Genomic DNA, 25030 nt, shown 5'->3' with positions numbered 1-25030 from the left:
ATTCAAACTGGTGACCTCCCACTCTCAGGCTCAACTTCTCTAACTTCTGCGCCACCACTTCCTCACTATTACCTGTTTATGTACAGTATATAAACACAAAGCATGATGCGTCATTAATTTTAATTGATATATTCTAAAGGTTAACAGTCCAAAACCAAATGAGCGTGATCGCGTTGACTGATGGTGTCCTATTATTGTGGCAAATTTTGTAATTTTAGGTTATTTTTATTTGTGTGAAACTAATATTTGTTGGGAAAAAAAAAGTTCCTGAAGGCCCTAATCACTCCATAGAAAAAGGGAACAAAGTCAGAAACTGAATTACAGTATAGACATCTCAAAAGACAAAAAAAATCTCCTTATATAATGAAACCACTTTAAAATTAGATTGAGCAAGACTTTTAAATTGTTTTAGTGTTTCATGGTTCCTACATAAAAGTAGAGCCGCACGCCTGCAGCACCAACCTACCTGCCCACATGACCAAGACCACCACGATTATGATCATCTCTCCTGTTTGCAGATGCCTGGACTTATCCAGACCCTGCACGGTGGGGTCGTCTGCAGGAGAAAGGACAAACAGGACAGCTGTATGAGGAAATGCAAAACACTCCTGAACTTTGAACGCTGAATTAAAAAAAGCCTGAATATTTTGTCCTTACTTCTTTATTTACATGTGTAGTGAACTCGGCCTCCAACCAAAACCTGCCTCTGAAGACCTTCATGGTACAGGAACTGCTATTTCATTGATTTGAATCCAGAAATGCAAATTAGCTCATCCAGAGACTGTCTAATTGTATACTGAAGTAATCAATTGAAAGAACACTCTTCTTTTATATTATCATCACTATTTTACAATATCTTGATAAATCAAAAGTGTGTTTAGTTCATACCATTTCTAAATGATGAAGTGAACCACTCATTTTAAATCAACTGTGAAACAGTATTAATGATTTTTTAATCCTCATTTAAATTAGAAATCAAGTTAAATGTCTATTTTACAAAGTAATTATGCATTTTGATCTTCTGTCTGAAATGAGAAGTAGTGATGTCAGTCGAAAGTCAGAAGAGAAGTTATTGGAACGAAGTGTCGTGTTTTTAAACCTAGCAGACGGTAAACAAGAAGCTACTGGCCTCTCTTCCTCCCACTTTGACATAACATGTCTTCTGTCTGTACGGGACGTTTCTAAAATATTCCTGCTGTTTTCTTGACTTGTAATGACCCTCTGACATCACTAGAACCACCCCCTGTTGGTTGCTTCAACCAATCAGGAAGTACTAAAGTGAACTCTTTAAAAGTCGACACTTCCTGGAACTATTGAGTTCTGGAGTCAGTGCGGCAGTTCTGCAGTTCTCAGTCTTGAGTTCTCGGTCTTGAGTTGAACTCAGTCTTCATGGAGTCTTCCACTTCTGAGTGGAAACTCTGAACGGACTCACAGATGCTTGCTGTGAATCCACCCGGGCATAAATGCCCTACAACTTCGAAGGGAGCTGAGCCTGTTTGTTGAACGGATAAGTGACACGACTTCTGACGGTGACCAGCCATCCTTACCGGAGACGCTGAAAGGCCGCGTTGAAATGGACTCCTGTTCCTGAGCGGAGGTATCCTGGCAAAGGTAACAAGTCGTGACGCGAAGTGTACCTGAGGTGAGCTGGTATTGAAAGGAGCATGCCATCCTGGTCCGAACAGACACTCCCTTTATACATCTTCCTTCAAACCTCTCCATTTAAACTCCTCATATTTCCCATCTTTAAAACTCTTCTACTTCTCCAGTAATTAATCTAGAGGCCTTCAGAAATGTCTGTTGTTTTTATTAAGCAAAACGTGCCAAGTTTTATTAATCAGAACCAGATCAGCTAATCAAGTGTACAAAGTTTTGATGTTAAATTTTGATTCTGTTCAATAAATGACCACATTGATTCTGATGGGTCAAAGAAAATGAACGTCTCATGTCACTGATTAAACCATCTATGCACCGTTACCTCGGTCACATGGCTGTAATTTAGCTCGAAAAAGAGAGAACCCGTTATTTAAATTATATTGTAGTGAAGGTACAGCAAAGCTGACCTTGACACACTACACATGGACTAAACAAAGGATGGAGTTATGTAAAGTTTCAAGGAAGAACTTGGACAGATTTGAGATTAAACAAACACAGGGACCATATATATGAAGAAAAAATAGATATTGTCTTTACAGCGCAGGACAATCATTAGTATAAGCTGTCAGAAAATGTAAGTGTTACAATTTTTCCGTCTTGTAAAAATTAATTTTCCTGTAAGTGGATTACCAAGGGGCCTATTTCCACTCTCCTAACTGTCTCTTAACTCGCCTGGATGGACCTCTTCCAGAGTGCCACTCTTCTTAATTGCCTCTTTTAGAGAATCAGCCTGTCAAGGAACTGGCCTTGAGTGCCAGTCTGTCAGCAATCCAGTCGTTAACAGAGTGTGTTCGATTGTGCCGACACAACTCTTCAATAGTGTGGCCCGAGGACAGAAGGAATGAGTCAGGGTTCATCAGAAAGTGAGCATATTTGATGCTTATTGCCAGAGATATTGGTGGGATTACTCTGAAACTGCCCGGGCTTTTATTAAAATTCAGACGGAGATGAAAAGGAAGGAGCCAGCAGCAAGAGATCAAAGTTGGGTGGGTGGTGGAGGGAGGGTGGATTATACATTTGAAGCTTGAAGAATACAGTCATGGGAAAAGAAAAAGTCCACCCTCTTTCAGTTTTTCAGTGCAACTTCTCAGAACTGAATAAAAATGTTGTGAAAATTCTTTATATCAAGTGTTCAAAGGTGCAGCAGATCCCACCATGACGTTATTTATTCAACAAAAAGACGTCCTGATGCTCAACAATCCAGGAAGAAAAATTTAAGTCACATCCTCTGGACGGATTCTTCTTTGTTAAAAGAAGAATCCGTCCAGAGGACCTGACTTTGTTAGATAAACAAAACAAATAAACAACAACAACAACAAAAACGCTAAAATGGAGAAGCTGCATGTGAAAAACCAAGTCCACCTTTAGTGCTTTTGCATGAATTAAGAGGTAAAGTAGCAGTCAGCTGCTGCTGATTGAATGTTTTGAATAACTGATTATCGTCAGTGTGAAGGCAGGACTTTGGAGCCATTTTCATTCAAGATGGCTGCCACAGCTACCTCAGCAAACATCAAATTGACCATCGGTCATTCTTTGAGATGTAGAGCTGAAATTTGGTGAGGTTATAGCTGAGAACGTTCCCTATCACATACCAAATCCAAATAATAAATCCAAGATGGCTGCCTTAGCTAAAAAGGAATAATTGTGATAATTCGGCCATTTTTAGAGCCATTCAGCTCAGATTTGGTATAGTGGTAGCTGAGAGCAAACCCCAGCACCTAGTACTGTCAAATCATAATTATAAATTGGCAGCAGCATGGCAGTCCCCATCAAAGTTTATCCAGGAACTTTCTAGTTATTTTTATAATGTCATTAACTTACTTTTTATGTATACAAATGTTTCTGTTCAGTGCCCTGAGATGACCTCTGTTGTGACTTGGTGCTATATAAATAAACTGAATTGAATTGAATTATTATTATTATAGTATTTTTAACCCTTTTTATTCATTCAGCCTTTACTTCTACAGGTTAGTCTCATTGAGTCATGAGGACTCATTTACAAGAGAGACCTGTTTCACACAGACAACATTTAAAGTACAGACAATTTCTTTCATTTTAATTTCTGAATTAAAGTTTATAATTTTTAATGATGAACAAACTGCATGCCACCACTTAGTTGGAACAAAACCCAGTTTGTTTGTTTGTTTGTTTGCTTTCTGCAGCATTGCCATTTTTTTTATGTTGGATCAGGTCTGCAGCCTGCAGTTTTTTTGGTCCCTTTGCAGCAGAACTTTGAAGGTTTGACCAAGAATAATATGGAAATTAATTGTATTGCTTTTTACAGCCACAGAATAAAACAAGCTCATTTCAACAGTTTTCCTGTCAATCATTTGCAAATATGTAGAAGATTAAACAAATACATACAGATCTACTAGTTTATTTTTAGCCTTTTAGCCACTTCATTATTCTACTTGTAACTTCCAGCCTTAGAGGGGATCCTTCTCTTAAATCCACCAGAAAAGTAAATTTTTGGAATTGTTTTTTGAGAACTTACATATAGTTGTGTATTTATTTATTTATTTTTCCGAAGGAGTATAACTGAAATATTTTTCCTCTTTCTTTACAAGTATGTGGTCATTTCCTTTGTTCTAAAATGTAAAAATACCAATAAAAGCTAAAACTCTTTACATACTTTTAGGGTTATAATGTCATAACCAAAAGTTTTTTGGTGCAGGGGTTACTACTGATGATCTCTGGAAAAGGCCTTCTAATGTTTTTAAAGTGCCCCATGGACCACCAGTTGATAATCACATTTGCAGCCTCGGACACATTTAATTTAGTGATTAAAGAGGCAGAAATAGCTGTTTTGATTGTAAATGTTGCAGACCCATGCTTAAGAAAAGACTGAAACACACAGACAAAGGCACATTTTTACAGATTTCATTATTTTTATGTGCAGCATAGTTTTGTGGTGTTACAAAGTGAATCTTAATTAAACTACTTTGGGGCCCTTTCTGTGTGATTTTATGAAGTTCTTGTCATATACCGGCATGTTATTTGTCTTTCCCAATGGTTTTCCAGGTTTCCCTAACTGTCTGTAGATATGAACATCTGTGACATCTGTGGGCTCATGAATAACCTCTGGTTCACTAGAGCCTTAAAGTGCGTTCCACTGTTTGTGTTTTAATTATTTAACACAAACGTGGGTTAATTTTCTACCACACCAGTGAAGGTAATTACAGAATAGTATTTTCTAATTATTTTTATCTCAAACTGGGGGAAAATACAAAAATCAGACAAATCGTGCTTAATGGAGCAGTAAGTCTTTCTAGTCATCACTAACCATGAGTCTCACTTTATTGAGCTACTGTATATTCATGGCTTTGGGTAAAATACAACAGTTTTAATTTAAAGAAAGAGCTAGACTGTACTGTCAGTATCTGTATTAATTTATTGGATGGTGTGCAGTTTTTATTTTTACTTTGGACAATCATTTTAGCTTATTAGGTGAAATCCACTGAGACTCAGCTAAAGACGAGCACTTATGATCCTCCTGCATCAGCATTTCTCATTTTCACCAGACTTTAATATCACAGATAAAATATATTTAAGGGAAGGGACCATTTAGATTTTTTAAAATGATTTTTTTATTTTAATTTTTTTTTTATGGGGAAAGGGTATGAACAATCTACTTCTTACCCACTGTATGTAATTTTTAGTTTGGAGAAATAGAGTTTAAGTTTAACCTGATGGATGAGCTAATGGCTACTCCAAGCCCAAGTGGATTGCTGAGATCTTAAAACAACTCATATTCAAATTTTCTTTCATAAACTTTTATACTATCATCATGTTTGCATCACAAAATCATTCCAGTAAAAATATTGTGATATTTCTGCAGGAAGTCCTGTTGTGAACATGTAGCTGTTGCTGGCTTTATTTGCATTTGCAACACCCATCCACCCGTCCATCTTCTATTATTTATCCATGGTCCGGTCGCAAACACAACAGGTCCAGGACAGAAACCCAGAAAATCCTCTTCCCAGCGACACTCTCCAGCTCCTGAGAGATCCAAAGGCATTCAGATACAGGGTACAGGGCTAAATAACAATGGCATTGCTACATAAATAATAATGTGAAAATAAATGAATCAACCATCAATAATCATACTAGCAGCAACATGAAATTGTATTCTCATAAACTGCTATAAAATATTTGAGGCTAGAGTTGTTACAAGACAACAACAAGCTACTAAGAACTAGTCGTTAGCTCTTCAGTCCACTCAGAATTAAACTGTATCCCTTCACAATAATAAGGGCTATTTTATAGAACATTTATTAATGTTTTGTAAATAGGTTAATCATAAATTTATAAAAACGTTATAAAGCATAAACAGCTGTTTACAAAAATGATTACAAAATGTTCATATTTTGAAGCAGGCTAATTTTTTGTCAAAATCAAGCTCTGTACGTTTATTTATGTAGGTAAATATAAAGAATAAATGAATAAAGCACAAAGCACTTGATCTTACCACATAGCTAGCCTGTTTCAGTGTATGAACGGTGTTATTAAATTTGATAAATGTTCACAAACTCTTAAATAACCTGCATTAATAAATCCTTTATAAAAATGCCCTTATTGGAAAGTGACATTAATTAACTCAATTTATCTAAATAAAGGCCGTTCAAGAGTTATCTACAACAGGTAAGATATTAATTGTGCAGAACCTTTCCACAGAAATCAATTTCAAAATGCTAACTATGTTATGTCTTATCTTAAGACTGAAAATACTTGTCTCATTGCTTAAATACTATGAACAAATTTGAAGATTAGTTTAATACTTTCCCGTAGAAGAATCGTGTTAATAACCCACAACAAAAAAGGAAAAAGCATTTTCTTCCACTTTGCTGAAAGAAACAGCTGAACCTGTTTCTCATTGGTCACGGTTTTCTTATCTCCGTCAGCTCGTGAGCTGAACCCTGAATGTAAAGTGTTTTGGAACCTGCAGAGAGTCACCATGGCAGATGTAATGTTGCATAAATTTAGAGACACTGCACTTGACGAGTCTGTCAATAGTATAATGGTGTCAGGGAGGTGGGGATGGGGGAGTGAAAGAAACAGTCTGAGCTTCACCATTTCTCCCCTTGCCAAGGTGAGCCTGTGAGAGGAAGCTCTCTGTACTCTCACTTGTCACTACTTGCCTTTAACGTGTCTCATTTTCAGTGTCAGGGTGCATTCAAAGGAGTAAAGAGTGGAAAGAGGCTTCAGCAGGAAAACAATCTGGATGGTTCTTTGTCTGTAAACTAAGGATGGAGTCAAACAGCACATTTAGAAACAGCTGCTGCCGCCATCTTCTCTGGCACAACCAGAAAACAAATGGCTCAGTGATTCTTTAGACTTGTGCTGTAAAACATATTTATTTATTTATTTATTGGGGTGGGGGGGGGGGGGTGAGTGTTGCTCAAATGTGAGATAAAAATTTTTTTAAAGAAAAAAAAAATCTGTTTTTGACTTTTTTATAAGCCATATCACCCACAGTCATGAAAGCAGGTGATTTAGTGTGTGTCCACTAAATAGATTTTAATGAAACTTTCAGAAAGTAACCATTAGATGGGGATCTACAACTGATTAACTTTTACAGTCAACCTGATGAAAGATGGCTGCCACCACTATTAGCGAACACAAAAACAGCTACGGCTCGGTGATTTTTACAGATATTGAACTAATGTGGGGTGTGGTCACAGCTGAGGTTCATCTCCAACTCACACTCTGACAACAACATCTTGGAGAGCATGTGTTCCTCTAAAGAATATTGGTTTTTAAATGCTTCTGAAGCCCTCAAATCCTGATTTCCATATTCTCGTAATATGACAATTTGTTGTGGGGGTTTTTAGATTCTTTTGTCTAGACCTTATATATATATATATATATATATATATATATATATATATATATATATACAAAAAACATACAAGAATCCGTCCATCCATTATCTTTACCCGCTTCTTCCATTTTGGGTCACGGGGGTCGCCATGCCCATGTTCAGCAATCACTGTGCGAGGGGCGGGGTACACCCTGGACGGGTCTCCAGTCCATCACAGGGCCACATATTGACATATGAGACAAACGAGACAAACAACCAGTCACTCTCTCACTCACACCTAGGGACAATTTAGAGTTACCAATCAGCTTAACGTGCATGTTTTTGGTCTGTGGGAGGAAACCGGAGCACCCGGAGAAAACCCACGCATGCACGGAGAGAACATGCAAACTCCACCCAGAAAGGCCCCCGGACCGGGGTTTGAACCAGGGACCTGCTCGCTGAGAGGTAGCAGCTCTACCACTTGCGCCACCGTGCTGCCCACATACAAGAATAATGATTCATTTTTCAAAAAAATATATTACTGTATCTATAAATACTGAAAATGAGGGAGGAAAAGAGATTCTCATATTTTAAGTTCTATTTGTTCATTTTCAGAGCATCTAAATTTTAAACACTCACAGCTAAATTAAAGGATGAAACTGTTGCTAAATGTGCTTTTTTTCATTCTTATTACTCACAAATAAAGAAAACGTTAGCTTAGTTATTTTAATGAACTTGTGCCAGGAGCCATCATTTCTCTGATGTTTGAGTCATTATTGTCTGGATCTGCATTTCAAACATGGGCTGCTATTCACTACACTCACAAACCAGAACATTATGTTATCAGCATCATGGTTTCAGGGTGGTATCTGTTTCGAAAGTGGTGCTTTTTTTCCCCCAAAGTTTGAGTCAGATTTTTCTTGAAAAACATCACTGCATGTTTCGGAGCAGCATACCTTGGTTGGAGCTGTTGGAAGAGAACCGGTCTGTTTTCTTCAGGGTACGAAAGTGGACTTTCTTGCTGGCCTGGCTCTCCCCATAGAGGCCAATGGACTGGACCTGGATGATGTAGTCCGTCTCTTCCTCCAGGTCCCAAAGGACACAAGAGCGACTGGTGGTGTTGACCTCCCGAATGAATCGCTGCATGTGTCCATCCTGCCTCTGGGTACAGGAAAGGGATAGACAGCAACAGAAAAAAACTGAACCTCCAGCTGTGATCAATACGAAGGGCAAATTAGCGATCAGGGTGGCCACACAAAAATGCTACCGCTGCGTTACCAAAGGCATCGTCCTTTCTTGGAAGTGGCATTTCTCTGCTTCATGAAATTTGACAGGGAAATGTTAAAATCAATAATGCGTCACTGTCCAAAATCACAAAGAGGCTCAAAAACAATGAGACAAAAGCCGACCTGAGACAGAGCTGTCCAACCAGAAAACATACAAAGCTTCAGCCGTATGGAGTCTTGACGAGGAATTAGGAAATTGTGGAGTCATTACTGGATTTTCTGGCATAAAAGTCGCAGATTTTGCATAGATTTGTCAGTCCTGTGACTTCTACACTTTTTTTTCTCCATATTCATAAAACGAACTGCAACAGCGAGTCCTCCGGTGCCCGCTCGCTTCACTCAGCTGGTGCAGGCGGAGGAACGCTGGAGAGCTTGCGGCTCCGGCCACAATGGATAGATGGATGGACGGATGGATGGATGGACGGATGGATGGATGGCACCACGCTGCCCAGGCAAAATGAAGCTGTTTTGACCATTAAAGTGCATTTATTAAGAAAAAGTTAAACTGAGACACACCTTTGCTATAATGTTGAGCAAACAAATAATTGTTTTTAAGTGCTAATCTTATTACATTTCTAAGAACTGCAACAGCGAGTCCTCCCGTGCATGCTCGCTTCATGCAGCTGGTGCAGGCGGAGGAATGCTGGAGAGCTAGCAGCTCGGGCCATAATGGATGGTTGGATGGATGGATGGATGGATGGATGGATGGCCAGGTGAAATGAAGCTGTTTTGACCATTAAATAAACACATAATAAATGTGACTTATACACCGGAAAATACGGTAATTCCGATAGCAAAGATGTTGAGAGGAGATCTGCAAAGCTCAGACGCTGTGTTTGACCTTTCACGAGGTTGTCGAAACAATCAAAGCACAAAGAAGTGAGATCCCCCCCAACGCAGCCATTTAGCTCCTCGCTCTGTCTCTCATCCGCACTTACGGCGTCAGCCACCCAGATGTCTCGTTTTATTAGGCTTTCATGGCTTTGCTTGAATGAGAGTTCTGTCAAACAGTCTTCACACCTTTTCAAAACGATGGAATGACTAAACCTTTAGGTGTTTAGGTGCAGCTGCCAAAGAACCCTGACTGAAGAGTCACCTTGAATTGCTGCGTAACGCTCTGAAGCATAAAATTAACAAATTACTGTACAGTTGTGTTGCATCATACTATTTTAAGCTTTATTTTGGCTGATTTATAAATTTATAAGCATCCCTGTTGCAACCTTTTTAATCCCTCTCGACTGGCAGGCATCTTTTTTTTTTCTGACTCCAGGCTTCAACAAGCTTTTCTCCATGTTTTTTAAAGCCTCAAAGAGTTTATACATCAAACCACCTTCACATCATTTTATTAATTTAATATTCTCACTATAAAAAACATGATATTCAGGAAATGAGATAATCATAAACCGCTGCCTGCGGTCTGGTTGGCCTGCCACAGGGCTCAGCATCAAATTGCAAACGGCTTAATTCAAAATAAATAAAATAAGCAGAAATTCATGTGTGCACGTGACACATGTTTACTTTAAAAGTTAAATATTACCTGTTGTGAGATGGAGAAGCCGATTATGATGTCCCCCTCTGGAACCTCCCAGGACACAGTTGCTGAGTCGGCTCGCAGATGCATGACGGACACGTTGACAGGAGCTGGAGGCCGGTCTGGAGAGGAGTCAGCAGATGAACCAGCGTCAAACAGGGTGTAGAAAGTGTCAACTGTTTGCTTTAACTCTCTGTTTTAAGAGAAACGATGGTGAAAATTACAGCAGAGTAATGTTTAGTCTCAATATTTTCACAGAAGATGTCACAGTTTGGGGGTTTCATTGTGTTTGTGTTAATATATCTATTTTTTATGCCCCTTTTTATCGGTATGTTCATTTTTTTTGTGTTGTTTCTGTTCCCAGTCTTCAGTGTTGTTACCAGCTCAGTCTGGCAGTTCAGTTAGTTTCTGTTCCAGTTCATAGTTTCCCCTCAGCTCTGTCTTGCCTGTCACACACCTGCTGTTCTCATTTACTATTCACTCCACCTAGTTCTTATCCGTGTGCTTTTTCGTGTGTCCAGTGTCAGATTCTCGTGTGTAACTTCCCCTGTATTGTTTTGTTCATCACCAGCAACTCCTGGTTTTGTTTCAGTTGAATAAATTCATTATTTCTGGCTCAAACCAGCCGTTGTTGACATGGAAAACACACCTTTTTTTTAATGAAAAATAAACATTTCAAACATTAAAAAGGCTACAGAGGGCTGTGTCAGTTCAGCTAGTTTTCTAATTGTAGAAATGTTTATGACGTATTCACACTATTGTGATCCATTTTTCTTCTGTACGTTTTTCAGCATCTTCCTCGTTTCACAATTTTTGTGTCATTTCAATGAATCATATCAAAACGTTCATCTCTTTCAGGACAATCCTGCTATGACTTTTGGTATTGGTGCAACTTTAGCTTTTTGAAATGTTTAGTCTTTTCTGCCATCTTTTCTCATAGAAATGAATTGAGCTCATTTTACATCCTTCAAATCTTTAGATCTGTTGACAACCTTTTACTGCTCCTTTCACATTTTGTTCTGCTTCAGCTTCTTTCAGCTTCCTTGTGTAAATTTAAACTTTTTTCAGCTAATTTCAGCTGTTTTGGGGGGGACTGTGACTGAGTGGTTAGAGCAGTCCAATGGGAGAGTTGGGGGTTCAACTCCACCAGCAGTCACATGACTAAGTGTCCCTAGGCAGGACACTGAACCCCTCATTGCCTCTGATGTGTGTCCCATCAGTGTATGAATGTGATAAAGCACTGATTAATCTTTGAATAAGTCTAGTAGAGTGCTGTATGAATGGGTAAATAAGGGTACAGATTGTGTTGTAAAGCACTTTGAGTATCTTATAGAAAGGTGCTACTGTATATAAGTACAGTCCATTTACCATATTTTCAGCTGTTTTGTGCTCCTTTTAGATTCTTTCTGCCAACTACAAAATTCTTCTAACTTCTTTCTGCCAATTTCAGCTTGTTTTGCTCCTTTCAACTTATTTCTGCATGTTTCATTTTTTTCTGCTATTTCAGCTACCATTTAGCTGTTTTATGCTCATTTTAGCTTTTTTAATTCAATTCAATTCAATTCAAAAATACTTTATTAATCCCAGAGGGAAATTATTTGTTGTTGTAACTCATTATCCTCATTTCATTAAGAGATGTTATAGACACTGATGGCTGTAGACAGGAAGGATCTCTTGTAAAGGTCCATCCCACAGTGGATCCTAAGAAACTGGCTGCAGATGCCGTCTGATCCGTCCACCCAGACTTGGCTGGCCTCACGGTTCCCCTCGGGCTGTAGGACCGCCCAAATGCTGGGCAGAACTCCTCCCAGAGCAATGGCCACTCCTCCCAGCAGTCTGCCGAGCTCCTCGTCACTGCGGACAGCCAACTGTAGGTGCCGAGGGACGATCCTGTTCTTCCGCTGTCACAAGCCGTGTTGCCTGCTAGTTCCAGGATCTCAGTGGTCAGGCACTTGAGCACAGCTGGCAGGTAGATGAGAATGCATCCACAGAACATACTTTTCAACTCACTTGAGATTTGGGGCTGTGGTTGAGATATTATTTGAGCTTTTGAGATGTTAATCAGCTGCTGTTGGTTGTAGAAAACAGCCTTGTTGCCATAGTTATGCATCATAACAAATGTCCAAAACTAAAAAAGTTTCAGTAAAAATCCTTCCAGCTGCACAGCATCTGATACCAGAGGAAACAATCATCCAAAAAATGTGATTTACATCCAGAAAAAGAGGAAATAAAGTTTCCAAAAGCAAAATCTCAAAATGAAAGTAACAGAGCTGCTCCAACATGCAGCCACCTTGAGCGGCGCAATTCTAGAATTGCGCCGCTCAAGGTGCATTCCATCCATCCATCTGAAATGTTCATTTCAGCTATATTTTAGGAAGTTTTTTGCTCATTTCAGCTGTTTTTTCAGCAAATTCTTCAGCAATAAGCATTCACGCTGCATTTTTGCAGGAAATGCAATTTCTCTGGTTAGGATCCACACCAGTGTTAATGAACTCCTCATGGAGGATAGTTTTTGAACCCGATCGTATTCATGAACTGGGTGAGTTTCTATTACCTGTAATCGTTCTTATATGTGTGTTCTTTCTGCCTTCTTAAAATCAACATTAATCTTTTTCTGTCTAAATGTCAATGAACAATTTTTTAAAATTTATTGAACATCTGCAGTTGTCACCATAATTACTTTTCTCGGCAGCTAAGTTCTTGTATCTGCGAGGGTACAAATTGCATCCTGCATAAAGTGAGTGTTAAACTGATCCAAACTCAGTGAAAGACGATCATTAGCTCTCTGGTCAGGGCTCAGTGGCAGCTTAATGTCAAACTTAGACGTTCATATATGTTTTCTTTCCTGTGCTGCACTTGGTAGCACACTCTCTGTAATTTAGCTTCACAGTTGGCTGCAACCCGGTGCTTCTTTTTCCTTCTGGTGAAGAGCAGAAGCATTTGTCTATTTGATTGTGCTGTCTGAGCTGTCAAAATGATCGTGTTGTTTTATGTTTTTGTTTGTGTGTATTAAACCTGTATGAGGATTTTTCAGTCTGTGGTGAGGTGAAGTGGACTTGTTTTAATTTATAATTTAAAGTCACAGATTTGCATTCATGCTCGGCTTCATTCATCTGATGCTTCAGTTTTAACCCGACATGTTGGCCTTTGATATTTACTCTCTGCCTTCTGACAGTCCCGCCCCCGCTTTCATCACTTTACAGTCCTCTCTCACGTTTTCATCTCAAGCAGACCTGCTTTTTGCGAAGCGGCAACAAAAGCCTGGGCAGCTAAAAAGGAAGGAGGAAGAGAGGGTGACGGCTCCAACAGAAGAGTCTGCTCGGGTCAGACAGGCAGGCCAGATGGGATCAGCTGTAACCTGAAGGCCATTTCACTTGGGCTTTTGTTGTTACTGTACATCTAATAACATTTGTGTTGTCACGGACAGTGGCGGTGTGGAGTAGATCGAGAGGAGAAATGTCTGAAAAGGAAAAAAAATGGCTCTTTATTTTATTTTGAAGTAGATTTCAATTCCCTAAAATCTTTCAGTTCACTTAAAAAGAGGTTAAATAAGATTTGATGTGAAGAACAATAATAACCTCAGTGCACAGGCAAGAAAGATTAAGGATGAGAGGAAACCTGGAGCTCTGAAATGGTTTGAGTCTCGCTCATGTCCCTCTTATCTCCCTACATGTCCCTCCCTGCACTTCTGATGCATTTAGAGCAAACGTTGACCCTGAAGGAAGCTTCAAACCCTCAGGTCAGACAGGATTATCGGTCCTTTGCTTGTAGAGCCATAAAAATGTTTGGTTCAGACTCCAGCTCCTCAGGTTTCTGACATGCTCAGATTAGTTTGTGATGGAGAGTGAAGGACCTGAACAAAGTGATCTGGAAAATTCTTAGAGTGAAACAAAAAGCATGAGAGGAAGCTGATATTGTAAAAAGTTGAGCGGCATAAAAGTGGTCATCAGGGTTGCAGTGGTCTCATTTGGTTTGTTTAATGAGAAGATGCTCTGTGCGAGGAGCTGAGTTATTGTGGTTCAATAAATGTGGAATGGCTCAAAGAGCAAGTTACACCTCGTGTTGGATGGCCTCGAACTTTGCTGCTTCCTTTATATTAAAAAAATATATTTGCGAAAGCCAAACTTTTGACTATTAGGAAGGAAATAATTTACATTTTCCTCTCTTTGCTCTCAGTTTTGCTCCTGCTTTGCATCTAAGACACCTCTTTATTTTTTCTGGATTTAGGATTGTATTCCAGACATTAATCAGATGACAGAAACCACTTTCCTATTAACTGATATGCATCGTAACATAATAAAAAAAAAAGCCAGAAATAAAAGCAGTAAGTCCTACAGCAGCTCAGTGTTTAAATCAGGGGTGCCCGGTACGTCGATCGCGATCTACCGGTCGATCACAAAGGTATTATGAGTAGATCGCATGGCATTAAAAAATAGACATCAGCCTATTGTCCATCCTTGCTATGAAATTTGTCACTTGATTGACAGGGCCCCCTTTTCTGTGCACATGTTCAACAAAAACAACACACACATCATCTCAGCACATATGACAGTTTATGTCAAAATACTATCATTTTAAAGTGACAGTACTGTAGTTCATAAATTCTTATCTGGCAACCTGGCCTTTTCATGTAAACCTGCTCATTTTTTGTTTATACCCCCCAATAAACATTGAAGAAACACTAACATATCCAGATGTTGTTCTCGTATAAACGGTGCCTTCTAGTAGGTAGATCACTTTGACTTGGTCGTTTTAAAAGTAGATCACATGATGACCCTGGTTTAAATCATGTTACTAAATTTATTTAAAAATCTGTGATTTCATTAAATAAAAAGCTTGGTAGAAAATGTTACACTGTACAAAAAAGGTTTGTTGCATCTACAGCTTCTGCTTTGCGCTGCCATTTTTGTGCTCCCGTCTAAAGCATTAAATGTACTTCAAACCTTTCTGTAAATTTATTTTACCTCAAATATCTTGAAAAGCATCTTAAACAGTATTTCTACTTTTTAGAGTCCTTCCTACTTAAACAGAATGAGTGGGAGCTAATAAAATAATTATTTGTATCTCCAGAAGGATCATTTTGTTAAAGTGACACAAATTTTGAACAATTCTTATATTTTTATGTTGGATTTTCATCATCTAGTTCAACATGCCTTCATTATTTATTTGTTCCTTTTAATAAACCATATTTCCATCTAAAACTTTATTTCTGATGCAACTCCCTGCTTCATTAGAAATTCCACACGTTTTGCATTATGATTACCTTCACAACTGATCTGATGTATCCATCAGGACTCCTACTAATGTCACGCCCTCCACAGGAACTGCTGTAACATTTATTTAAAGTACCTTATTTTTCGGACTATAAGGCGCATTTAAAAACCTTTAATTTTCTCAAAAATCGACAGTGAACCTTATAATCCAGTGCGCATTATGTATTAATTCTGGCTGTGCTTACTGACCTCAAACCGATTTTATGTGGTACACGGCGCTCAAAAATCTGTCAAATTTTTTTAGTTTCACTTAGTTTAATATTCGGTTCTGAGTTCTAGAATTCAGGCTGCATGCTGGAGTAGCTCTGTTCCTTTCATTCAGAGATTTTGCTTTTGGAAACTTTAATTCCTCTTTTTCTGGATGTAAATCACATTTTTGGATTATTGTTTCCTCTGTTGTCAGATGCTGTGCAGCTGGAAGGATTTTTATTGAAACTTTTTACTTTTGGACATTTGTTACGATGCGTAATCATGACAACAAGCTGTTTTTTTTTACAACCGAGAGCAGCTGATTACCATCTCAAAAGCTCAAATAATATCTCAGCTACAGCCCCAAATCTCAAATAAGTTGAAAAGGAGGCACCGTGGATGCATTCCCATCTACCTGTCGGCTGTGTTCAAGTGTCTGACCACTGAGATCCTGGAGCTGGCAGAAAACATGGCTCGTGACAACAGACGGACCGGGATCATCCCCCTTTATCTGCAGCTGGCTGTCCACATAAACGAGGAGCTCGGCAGGCTGCTGGGAGGAGTGGCCATCGCTCTCGGAGGAGTTCTGCCCAGCATTTAGGCGATCCTGCAGCCCGGGGGAACTGAGAGGCCAGCCAAGTCTGGGTGGACGGATTGGACGGCATCTGCGGCCAGTTTCTTCAGATCCGCTGCGGGATGGACTTTACAAGAGATCCTTCCTGCCTACAGCCATCAGCATCTACAACATCTCTTAATGATACGAGGATAACGAGTTACAACAACATTTCATTTCCCTTTGGGATTATTAATGTATTTTTGAATTTAATTGAATTAATGCACCTTATAATCTGGTGCGTCTTATAGTCCAAAAAATATGGTAGGATGGATATACTTTTCTTTGAACTTCTTGTCTTTTAGGTAATGAGAGTTGCAGTCTGACACGCATGGGTACGAACACAGTCACTATCAACGATGCACCCTGTAGGTTTTATGCTGTTGACCGTGGCAGTAACAGCTCAGGAACCATCACTGCTTACAGTAAATGTCTTTTCCTGTTTGATGCTGCTTTTATCACAAGTCGTAGCACCTTGTTTGATGTAAACCTCAAGGTTATGTTGGTAATTCCTTTAGGGAAAAAAAAAGGAAATATGTTTGAAAATTTGAATGATTAATGTAAAATTCAAACACTTGTTTTCTTCTCTTCTCGTCTCCAGGAAACGTTGTCACAACAGAAACTCGGATGTGTTTCTGCCGCCCACTGAGCCCAACACCACACATCACGCTGTGTTAGATTTGAAATTAAGCAGCAATCTGTCACAGAGGGCCAGACATGTGTTGGTGCAAATAAATGGTGCGGCTCTCCTGGGTCTGGGCGCGCTGCCAGGTGGATGAATCCCAACATGCAGCCAAAGATCTGAACGTTACGTGAAAGCTCCTGGATCTCTCGTCTTCTGTGCAACCTCGTGGAAACGAGCCCACTTCATCAGTCAGGTATAAAGTGGGTGTCATCTTTTTTTTTTTACTAACCTCTACATTTGCTTGCAAAGCACAGCTGCCTGTTAGTTTCTTGGCTGTGAGTCTGCTCGCGTCAAGACTGCCTGGAAATGTATTTATCATGAAGCAAGGAAGTTTGGATTTACAGCGTCAGGAAGACCTACGCAGCTTTTTGTCACAGACTGCTGTGGATCAGAACGACAAACTGACTGAGCAGAAATTTTAAATAAAGCAGGAGTGGGATATTTAAGATTTTACCACAGGTTTGTGTTAAACAGTCAATGGAGTTTAAAAGTGATGTGTCATCATGTTTTATTTAAGGTTGGATTTTATTAATTTTATCTTTTGTTCAATTTTATGAGTTACTGGAAATATTCAAGGACTAGCATTTCTTGAAGGATGCATATCACTCACCGCCTTTCATGCCAGAGCTTTAAACTGAGTTCCCCTTACCTTAAAAATTACAGTTAAAGCCTTTTATAGATGAAGATGCTGAGATCTCACGTTAGCACTTAGAGCACCTATTAGACAAGACTCTTAGCTACTACCACACCAAATTTTAGCTTAACAGCAATAAAACCACTTCAGTTATTGTAATTTTTATGTGTGATAAAATTGATTAGCTGTGGCAGCCATATTGACTCAAGTTGACTTCAAACGTTAATCAGTTGTAGAGCTATAGCCAATAATTACTTCCTGAGAGTTTGATTTATATTCCTCACCTGTTTCATGAGATATTTTGCTAACAGACAGACCAGCAGCTCACACAGACACAGGCAATTACATTACTGCAAAAGCAGATCTGATGTTTGCCACCGTGGACTTTAGTTTAAATCACAGGTTAAAATTTCTCTGAACGTTTAATTTTACATTACAATAAAACACAAATAAACAGTATGATATGATGTGGTGGTGCTTTTTGGGAAAGTTGGATTCAGTTTTGTTCTTTTAGCTGCACTTTCACAAAAAACATCAACAATGATTATTTAATTTAATATAACTATAAATAAGTGTTTTTCAGCAGAGGGTGTTTGGATTCCAAAATGCCACTGTTGATTTTTATTTATTTTTGAGCGAGCCAACAATAAATATGAAAACAACTGCATTCATTTCCACAAAGCAATTGAAACATCGTAAATGTGTAACATGCATGCAAACTCTAAATTGAATCTAAAATTGTTCAAAAACATCAAATCAAACGTGGTTTTAAATTTTAAACTTATAATTTAATGCTAGAAAAGATTTTTAAGCCCACGGGTTGAGAATATGTTAAATGACCTGCTTTTTAACACTTGCTGTGCAACATCAAAGTTTCGTGAAGTAACAAATAAAAACATCCTCCAAATGTACCTGTGTGGAGATTTATTTTGTAAAATGAGGTGAAAAAAGATGTAATATATTTTTTGGACTATAAGGCGTAATATCAATGAACAGGTCTGTTTTATACATAAGGTGCATTAAGTGAAATAAAACAGTCAGATAAGTCCAACTTTATTCAACTCATTCACAATAACGCTCAACATTGTTCAGTTGTAACACATAAAATGCAAAACAATACACATTTTACATATGTTAGGATTTATGATAGCAGGGGTTCTGCTCTTTGGCATCGGTGAGGCTCTGTTTAATCAACTTTTGAAAAAGACTATGGCAACAGTTTTGGCCATGGCAAAGCTTCAGAGTCAGTGCGAAGGTTGGTTCGTGCTACGAGTACCCAAAATCAGCTGATTTATGAGCTAAACCATAAGATGGAGGCGTATTGTGAGAATCACAGGCCACCTGTGGCTCCTAGGACTCGTCAGCATGTTGGGATCGACCTTGAAGAAGGTTCATAACACGGATTAGTGGAGTGGAAATACCTATAAATTTGGCCATTTTGGACCAGCAAAATGTTCCAGCAGGACTCAAGACTGACAAGAAAAAACAGTCTGCCTGAAGAAAAACAACAATTGTGGCTTATCTGAATCTGACTCCCCCGTTTGGCCTCGGATACAAACTGACTATCAAATTTCTCCTGGGACATGGGTAACTAGAGACAAAGCTTTGTCTATCGCAACCCCCCACCCCTCTGAGAACTTCTGTGCAGGCTTATGAGAACTGCTGGCTGAAATAACATCATCAGAACTGTGGCCTATCTGAAAGTGCTCATGGACGAATCTCAACGTCTTGACGTCAAATGCATATGTCATGTTCATGGTAGAGTTTTTTGATGTTTCAAATCATGTCCTGATAGGACAAGCTGTGAAGTGATCTTTTTTGTAATACCACTATCTATCCTTATGGTTCTTACCCTTTTTCTATCTAAAAGTATTCTGATAAAGAATAAGGGGCCGCGCTTTTAAGCAGCAGCAACGTGCACTCCGCCCATCTTTTGGACGACTGTACGAACATAATTTCACTGTATTCCGGTACAATGATAATAAAGCTTATTCTGATTCTGACATTTTTGAGTGAGTGCTGTGTACCACATAAAATCAGTTCGAGGTCAGTAAGCACAACCAGAATGAATATATAAGGTGCACCGGATTATAAGGCTCACTGTTGATTTTTGAGAAAATTCAAGGAATTTAAGTGCGCACAAAAATACGGTAAGTGTCTAAGATGAAGGCAGAATAACTTGAACACAAGCTCAGCTCATTGTTTAGAGATTATAAATGGACCATCCATTAAGAATCAACTCTAAACTCTGGATGGTGCCTAAACCACATTACTCCAGATGTTTTAACAAATCAGCTGCACACAGTCACCATGGTCTGAATGAAATATTATTAACGAATACCAACGGTGTGGTGTCTAATTCCCTGGTGCAAAAGTGGATTTACTTTAAAACTCTCATGAGGTGTTCTGTCTCCAGACGGCTCTGTCTGGATGTATTTTAGAGTCAGTCAATGAAAGGATGTTCTCCTCTGCACAACAGGGTGCTGTCTCACAGCTGCTCGCAGAGCCCAGTGTTGTAAATCACCTGGTGCTCAGGGTCTTATGAAACACCATGCTGGGTTTATCTCACAACCCCTGAATACCACTTCACCTTTGAATCCACTGCATTCTGACACCTTCTTTACAGTTGAAGGGTTTGAAACTGGAGCAAGCAGGGAGCAAGGTGCCATTAGCTGATTTTTTTAAATACATTTGGAGAGGAATGGTGTGTTTTCCTGCCTTTCAACAACAGGTATTCACGGATCCTGTGTTAGAACCCCGAGGCTGTTAAAGTGGAGTGAGACCTGATGGGATGAAGGCCCCGGCTAATGTTAATCCATTTCAATTCTCCGGCCACACTCTGACTCTTTCGAGCCAACACTTTAATCATTCCAAAACTGTAAAAGGGAAGCGCACAGTGTCACAGGGGAGATTAATGAGCGAGCCGTTCTTGTGTGTTTGCAGCTTCACTCTACACACCTACTGTGGGTGTTTAACAGCCATCCAACAAACATGTCAACAAGTGTTAGTCGCACAACGATGAACGCAGTTTCGCTTGACTCGATGCAGCCATTTGATTTAGAATATATTCTATCTGACAGCAGATACTATCATGACAATGTGAACAAATATTTGCTATTTATTTAAATGGATGGAGCTGGCACACAGAGCTGCTATTTGTCAGGAACACGTCAGCAGGTTTATGAACAGCAGATTGCCAATTTGATTTGAGCCAGGCGGTCCAGTAAATCTAATAAATCTTAATTTGCGTTTGTTTTTGTGTCTGAAGGAGAATCTATTATGTGGCGTTCTCGCTTTTAAAGATCATATGTCCTTTATTATGCAAAATATTAAATGTGGGGTTTTTTTTTTTTTTAGAAAAAGATTATTTTAAAAATCTAACTTGTTTCACTGACTAAACATCAGTGCTTATTTTAAATTAGAACTGTTTTGAATGGCTTTTACATGTGCATGTTTTTACATATGTATATTTTTATTTTTAATTAATGCAGTATAAAGTTAAGGCCTAGCATTCATTGAATGAATGCATATCATCCACCGTTTTAGTCTAAGATCATCGTGTGTTGAGAAATGATGGCATGTAGCCATTTTGGTTACACCCTGATAATAACATTTTGCACAATTTCAGGTTGTTAAACTCAGAGTATTCACTGTAAATCACTCTCAGCTACTACCACAACAAATTTTAGCCCAATCCCTTTTACTTTGACTGAGTTATAGCCGTTTTAGTTTTGGATAATGTTTACTGTGACAACCCTCTTAAATTGGACTGACTCCAAAAGTTAATCAGTTGTAGATGTACATCCAATGATTACTTATTAAAGTCAGTGCACTGTTTCATGAGATATTTTGCTAACAGACAAACAGGGTTGACTCCAACAGTTAATGCTTAAGCTTAATTTTCACTAATTCCTGCAATAAAAGCCCTTTTTTCCTTTTCATTTGTTTACACCTGACCTTACCTTGAACCAAAGAGCAGCGCAATTAGTTTAGACTTTTCCTTTAACTGCGTGCCACTGAATCCTGGAGTGTTCTGAATTTAAAGGTCTTCTCGGTCAATAATTAATTAATTTTTTTTACTTTGAAGTTCTCAACAACAACCAAATATATATTTAAAAGTTCGAAATACAGTTTTTTGAGCTCTCGTACCAACTTTCTGCTACTCTGATCAGAGGTGCTTCTAACTGTATGTGCCAACACAGAATACTGCAAAATCGGAGTATGAAAACACACACACACACACACACACACACACAGAAACAGTGACGAGCCAGTCCAATCTTTTCAAGACAAAATCACAAGCAGGACGCGTTTCACTTGGAGGAAGGAGGAACATATAGGCAAACAAAAAAGCAGAGGTACAGACACACAGACATGGAGAACGCCAGACAGGAAATGAAGTGTTCAGAGGAAAAAACACAGAAAGGACATTATTTCTCTTCCTGTTTCTATCCACAGCTTTCTGATAGATCTCTCAAATGTCTTCAAATTGCATTTATGTTTTTTGTTTGTTTGTTTGATTGTTTGGGAAGCACGGTGGCACAACTGGTAGAGCTGCTGCCTCTCAGCAAGCAGGTCCCCAGTTCAAATCCCAGTCCGGAGACCTTTCTGAGTGGAGTTTGCATGTTCTCTCCGTGCATGCGTGGGTGGGTGCTCCGGTTTCCTCCCACAGACCAAAAACATGCATGTTAGGCTGATTGGTAACTCTAAATTGTCCCTAGGTGTGAGTGAGAGAGTGAATGGTTGTTTGTCTCGTTTGTCTCTATGTGTCCCTGTGATGGACTGGAGACCTGTCCAGGGTGTACCCCGCCCCTCGCACAGTGACTGCTGGACATGGACACCGGTGACCCCCATGACCCAAAATGGAAGAAGCGGGTAAAAGAAAATGGATGGATGTTTGTTTTCCTTGTTTTCAGTATGAGTACATAAAAGCATTTGTCATTCAGGAAATGGGAGCTATAATTTTAGTTTTTTTTATAACTTTTATACTTTTCTTAACATTTATCTTTAATTACTAATACATACAGATACATAAATCTGTCTATTATTGTAATAGCCAGTTGTATTGATAAGGAACTAAAGTATTAATTGATATCTAATGAAAAAGGGGCGGGATTAAATAAATACTTCTTCCAACTCTATTCTGACATCTGAGCTTCTCAAAAGGTGGAGCGATACTTGTGCACTTTATTTATTTCAAGTAGGTTTTTCTTTTTGTTTCTTTCTTCTTTGCTCAGATTGCCTATGTAGTTCACATGTTCAAAATAAACAAACAAGCAAAATCTCTTCATAAAAATACTTTGAGATTGCTTCATTAAGTTCAAAAGCACAATTCTCTTTGGAATCTGCTCCAGTATTTTTACTGAGTTTTTGAGCTTTTAGCTAGTATTCTGATTTAAGACTTTTGCTGTTTAACTTTTAGATACTGTTCTGCTTTTAGTTTTGAGCTAAACTTTTACTACTTTGAGCTATTAGAAAATATACTCCTTCGTGTTTAATATTTAGCTTTTAGCTAGCCGTGTGCTACTTTTAGCTTTTAGTTAGATTTTAGATCACTTTAACTTTTAGCTATAGCTAAATTTGTTATGTGTATTTGTCATATGCAGATTAACACAAGATCAACAATGCAATGAAATGTTCAGGATGAAAAGAACTGATTCGACTCACTAAAAATCAAGGTGAAATACTAAAGCATGCAATAAAGGTACAAAATAAAGTACCAAAACGTGAAAAAGAAATATAATTATTAAAAGATCCAAAATAAATATAGTAACCAACAACATGGTAGAATATAATGGTGCAAGTAGGATGAATTAGTATAAATAAGTATTTCACAGTATAATATAAGCTTAAATGTGCATGAATGATTGCACGTAACTAATATATACTACACAGGTTGTGTGACAGATGAATTGTGATAGTAAGTACATGATACAGCCACATAGTGCAGCAGCAATAAACATATTAGGTGTCACAGATGTGGCTTGGTGCAGATGTTATTGTCAATTTAGGTATTGCTTATGCCTCTGAATTTTAGCCAAGTATCACTCAACATCTACAACATCATCATAATTTAAATAAAGAACTGACTCTCAGATGACAGCAACTGAAATTTTATTAATTCAGGACAGAATAATGCCAAATCTGAGTTAATGAGCACATCAGGGAGTTTACATCTCCACAAAACCTACATCACAGATCCTCATTTCCTCACATGCACTAATGGGCAAAATGTTTTCCCAGTCATGATGTCCTGAGCAGGACAGTAACCCCAGATATGAGCATGAGTTTAAACACGTCTGATATTCTGGTTCAAATCACAGCCGCACTTTATGGAACATAATCAGACTCATTTGCAAACACGCCTTTCAACTAATCTTCCCTGCTCGCTGCACCGTAGTTTTCTGAATAACTCATATTTATTTTGTTTTTTAAAAGGCTTACTTCACATTCATGCTGCATTTTCACACAAAAAAAATTCTATTTCATTAAAAAAATATATACTAGAAATAAGTTTTGTGGTCTCAAAAAACAAAACAAAACGATTTTTAGGTTTTAAATATCTTGTCACATGATGACAAAGGTGGCTGCAAAGATTTGGAATATATACCTGTTGAATATGCACTAATTTTTTTATGTTTTATTGCTTTATGGTATTCATTAAATAAAACATCCAAGTCTATTTTAAATGAATGATTGAAAGACTAATGCTGCTGCAGGTGTTTCAATGAGCTGCTGATGTGCAGGAAAACAACATCTGCTGCAGCCTTGCATGCACAAATACTTACTTGCTCCAACCAAAAACACGTCGCTGCCAAAGAGCAACAGGACCACGGAGTTGATCCAAACCAGCAAACGAGCCATGCCTCGGGGGAGGGAGGGAGGGGGGGTGCTCTCTTCAGACACTAACAGAACCAAGTCTTATTGTTGAGGCGTAAATAAATCAAAACAGCTCATTTTTGTTGGTGCCCAAGCTGCAGATTTCCTCCGTGGAGGAATGGATGGACTCTCTGGTTCTGGGTGGTCAGTGGAGACAGAACCTGCGACTGAAGAGAGCAAAGGGAAACATGTCCATCACTCAGCCTTTAATCCCACAGGTCCTTCATGCAAAGTGTCCGCTGTCAGGTCCAAACCGTGCAGCAGCGCCATCCTCCTGCTCGGTCCTCGGTGAGCTGCAGGTGTCAGATAAAAATAAAAAAATAAAAAAAATCAGAACATGGAGGGTGCACGGACAGGCGATCCAGCACCGCGGACAGCGGCTGGAAGTTCACCGGAACGCGCTCATTCACGCGCGCCTCCTGCGGCACTCTGCGTTTAGAGAGAGAGAGAGAGAGAGAGAGAGAGAGAGAGAGAGAGAGAGAGA

General features: G+C 38.8%; 1 protein-coding gene across 1 annotated transcript in view; it reads right to left on the bottom strand.

Annotated features, from left to right (window-relative positions):
* fndc4a (fibronectin type III domain containing 4a) overlaps positions 1–24771 on the bottom strand; it is a 30766-nt gene extending 5995 nt beyond the window's left edge. Inside the window, exons 1-4 of the mRNA XM_037685424.1 lie at positions 24456–24771; positions 10280–10395; positions 8413–8617; positions 467–556 (exon numbers count right to left, since the gene is read on the bottom strand). Coding sequence (XP_037541352.1) covers positions 467–556; positions 8413–8617; positions 10280–10395; positions 24456–24531 — 487 coding nt within the window. The 5' untranslated portion in view covers positions 24532–24771. The remainder of the gene's footprint in view (positions 1–466; positions 557–8412; positions 8618–10279; positions 10396–24455) is intronic.
* Between the last annotated feature and the right edge of the window lie 259 nt (positions 24772–25030).

The sequence above is a fragment of the Nematolebias whitei genome, chromosome 12 (assembly GCF_014905685.2).
Source record: "Nematolebias whitei isolate Nwh7 chromosome 12, NemWhi1, whole genome shotgun sequence".
NCBI lineage: Eukaryota > Metazoa > Chordata > Actinopteri > Cyprinodontiformes > Rivulidae > Nematolebias > Nematolebias whitei.
Note: the sequence above shows the minus strand (reverse complement) of the source record. Positions and strands in the feature narration are given on the sequence as shown.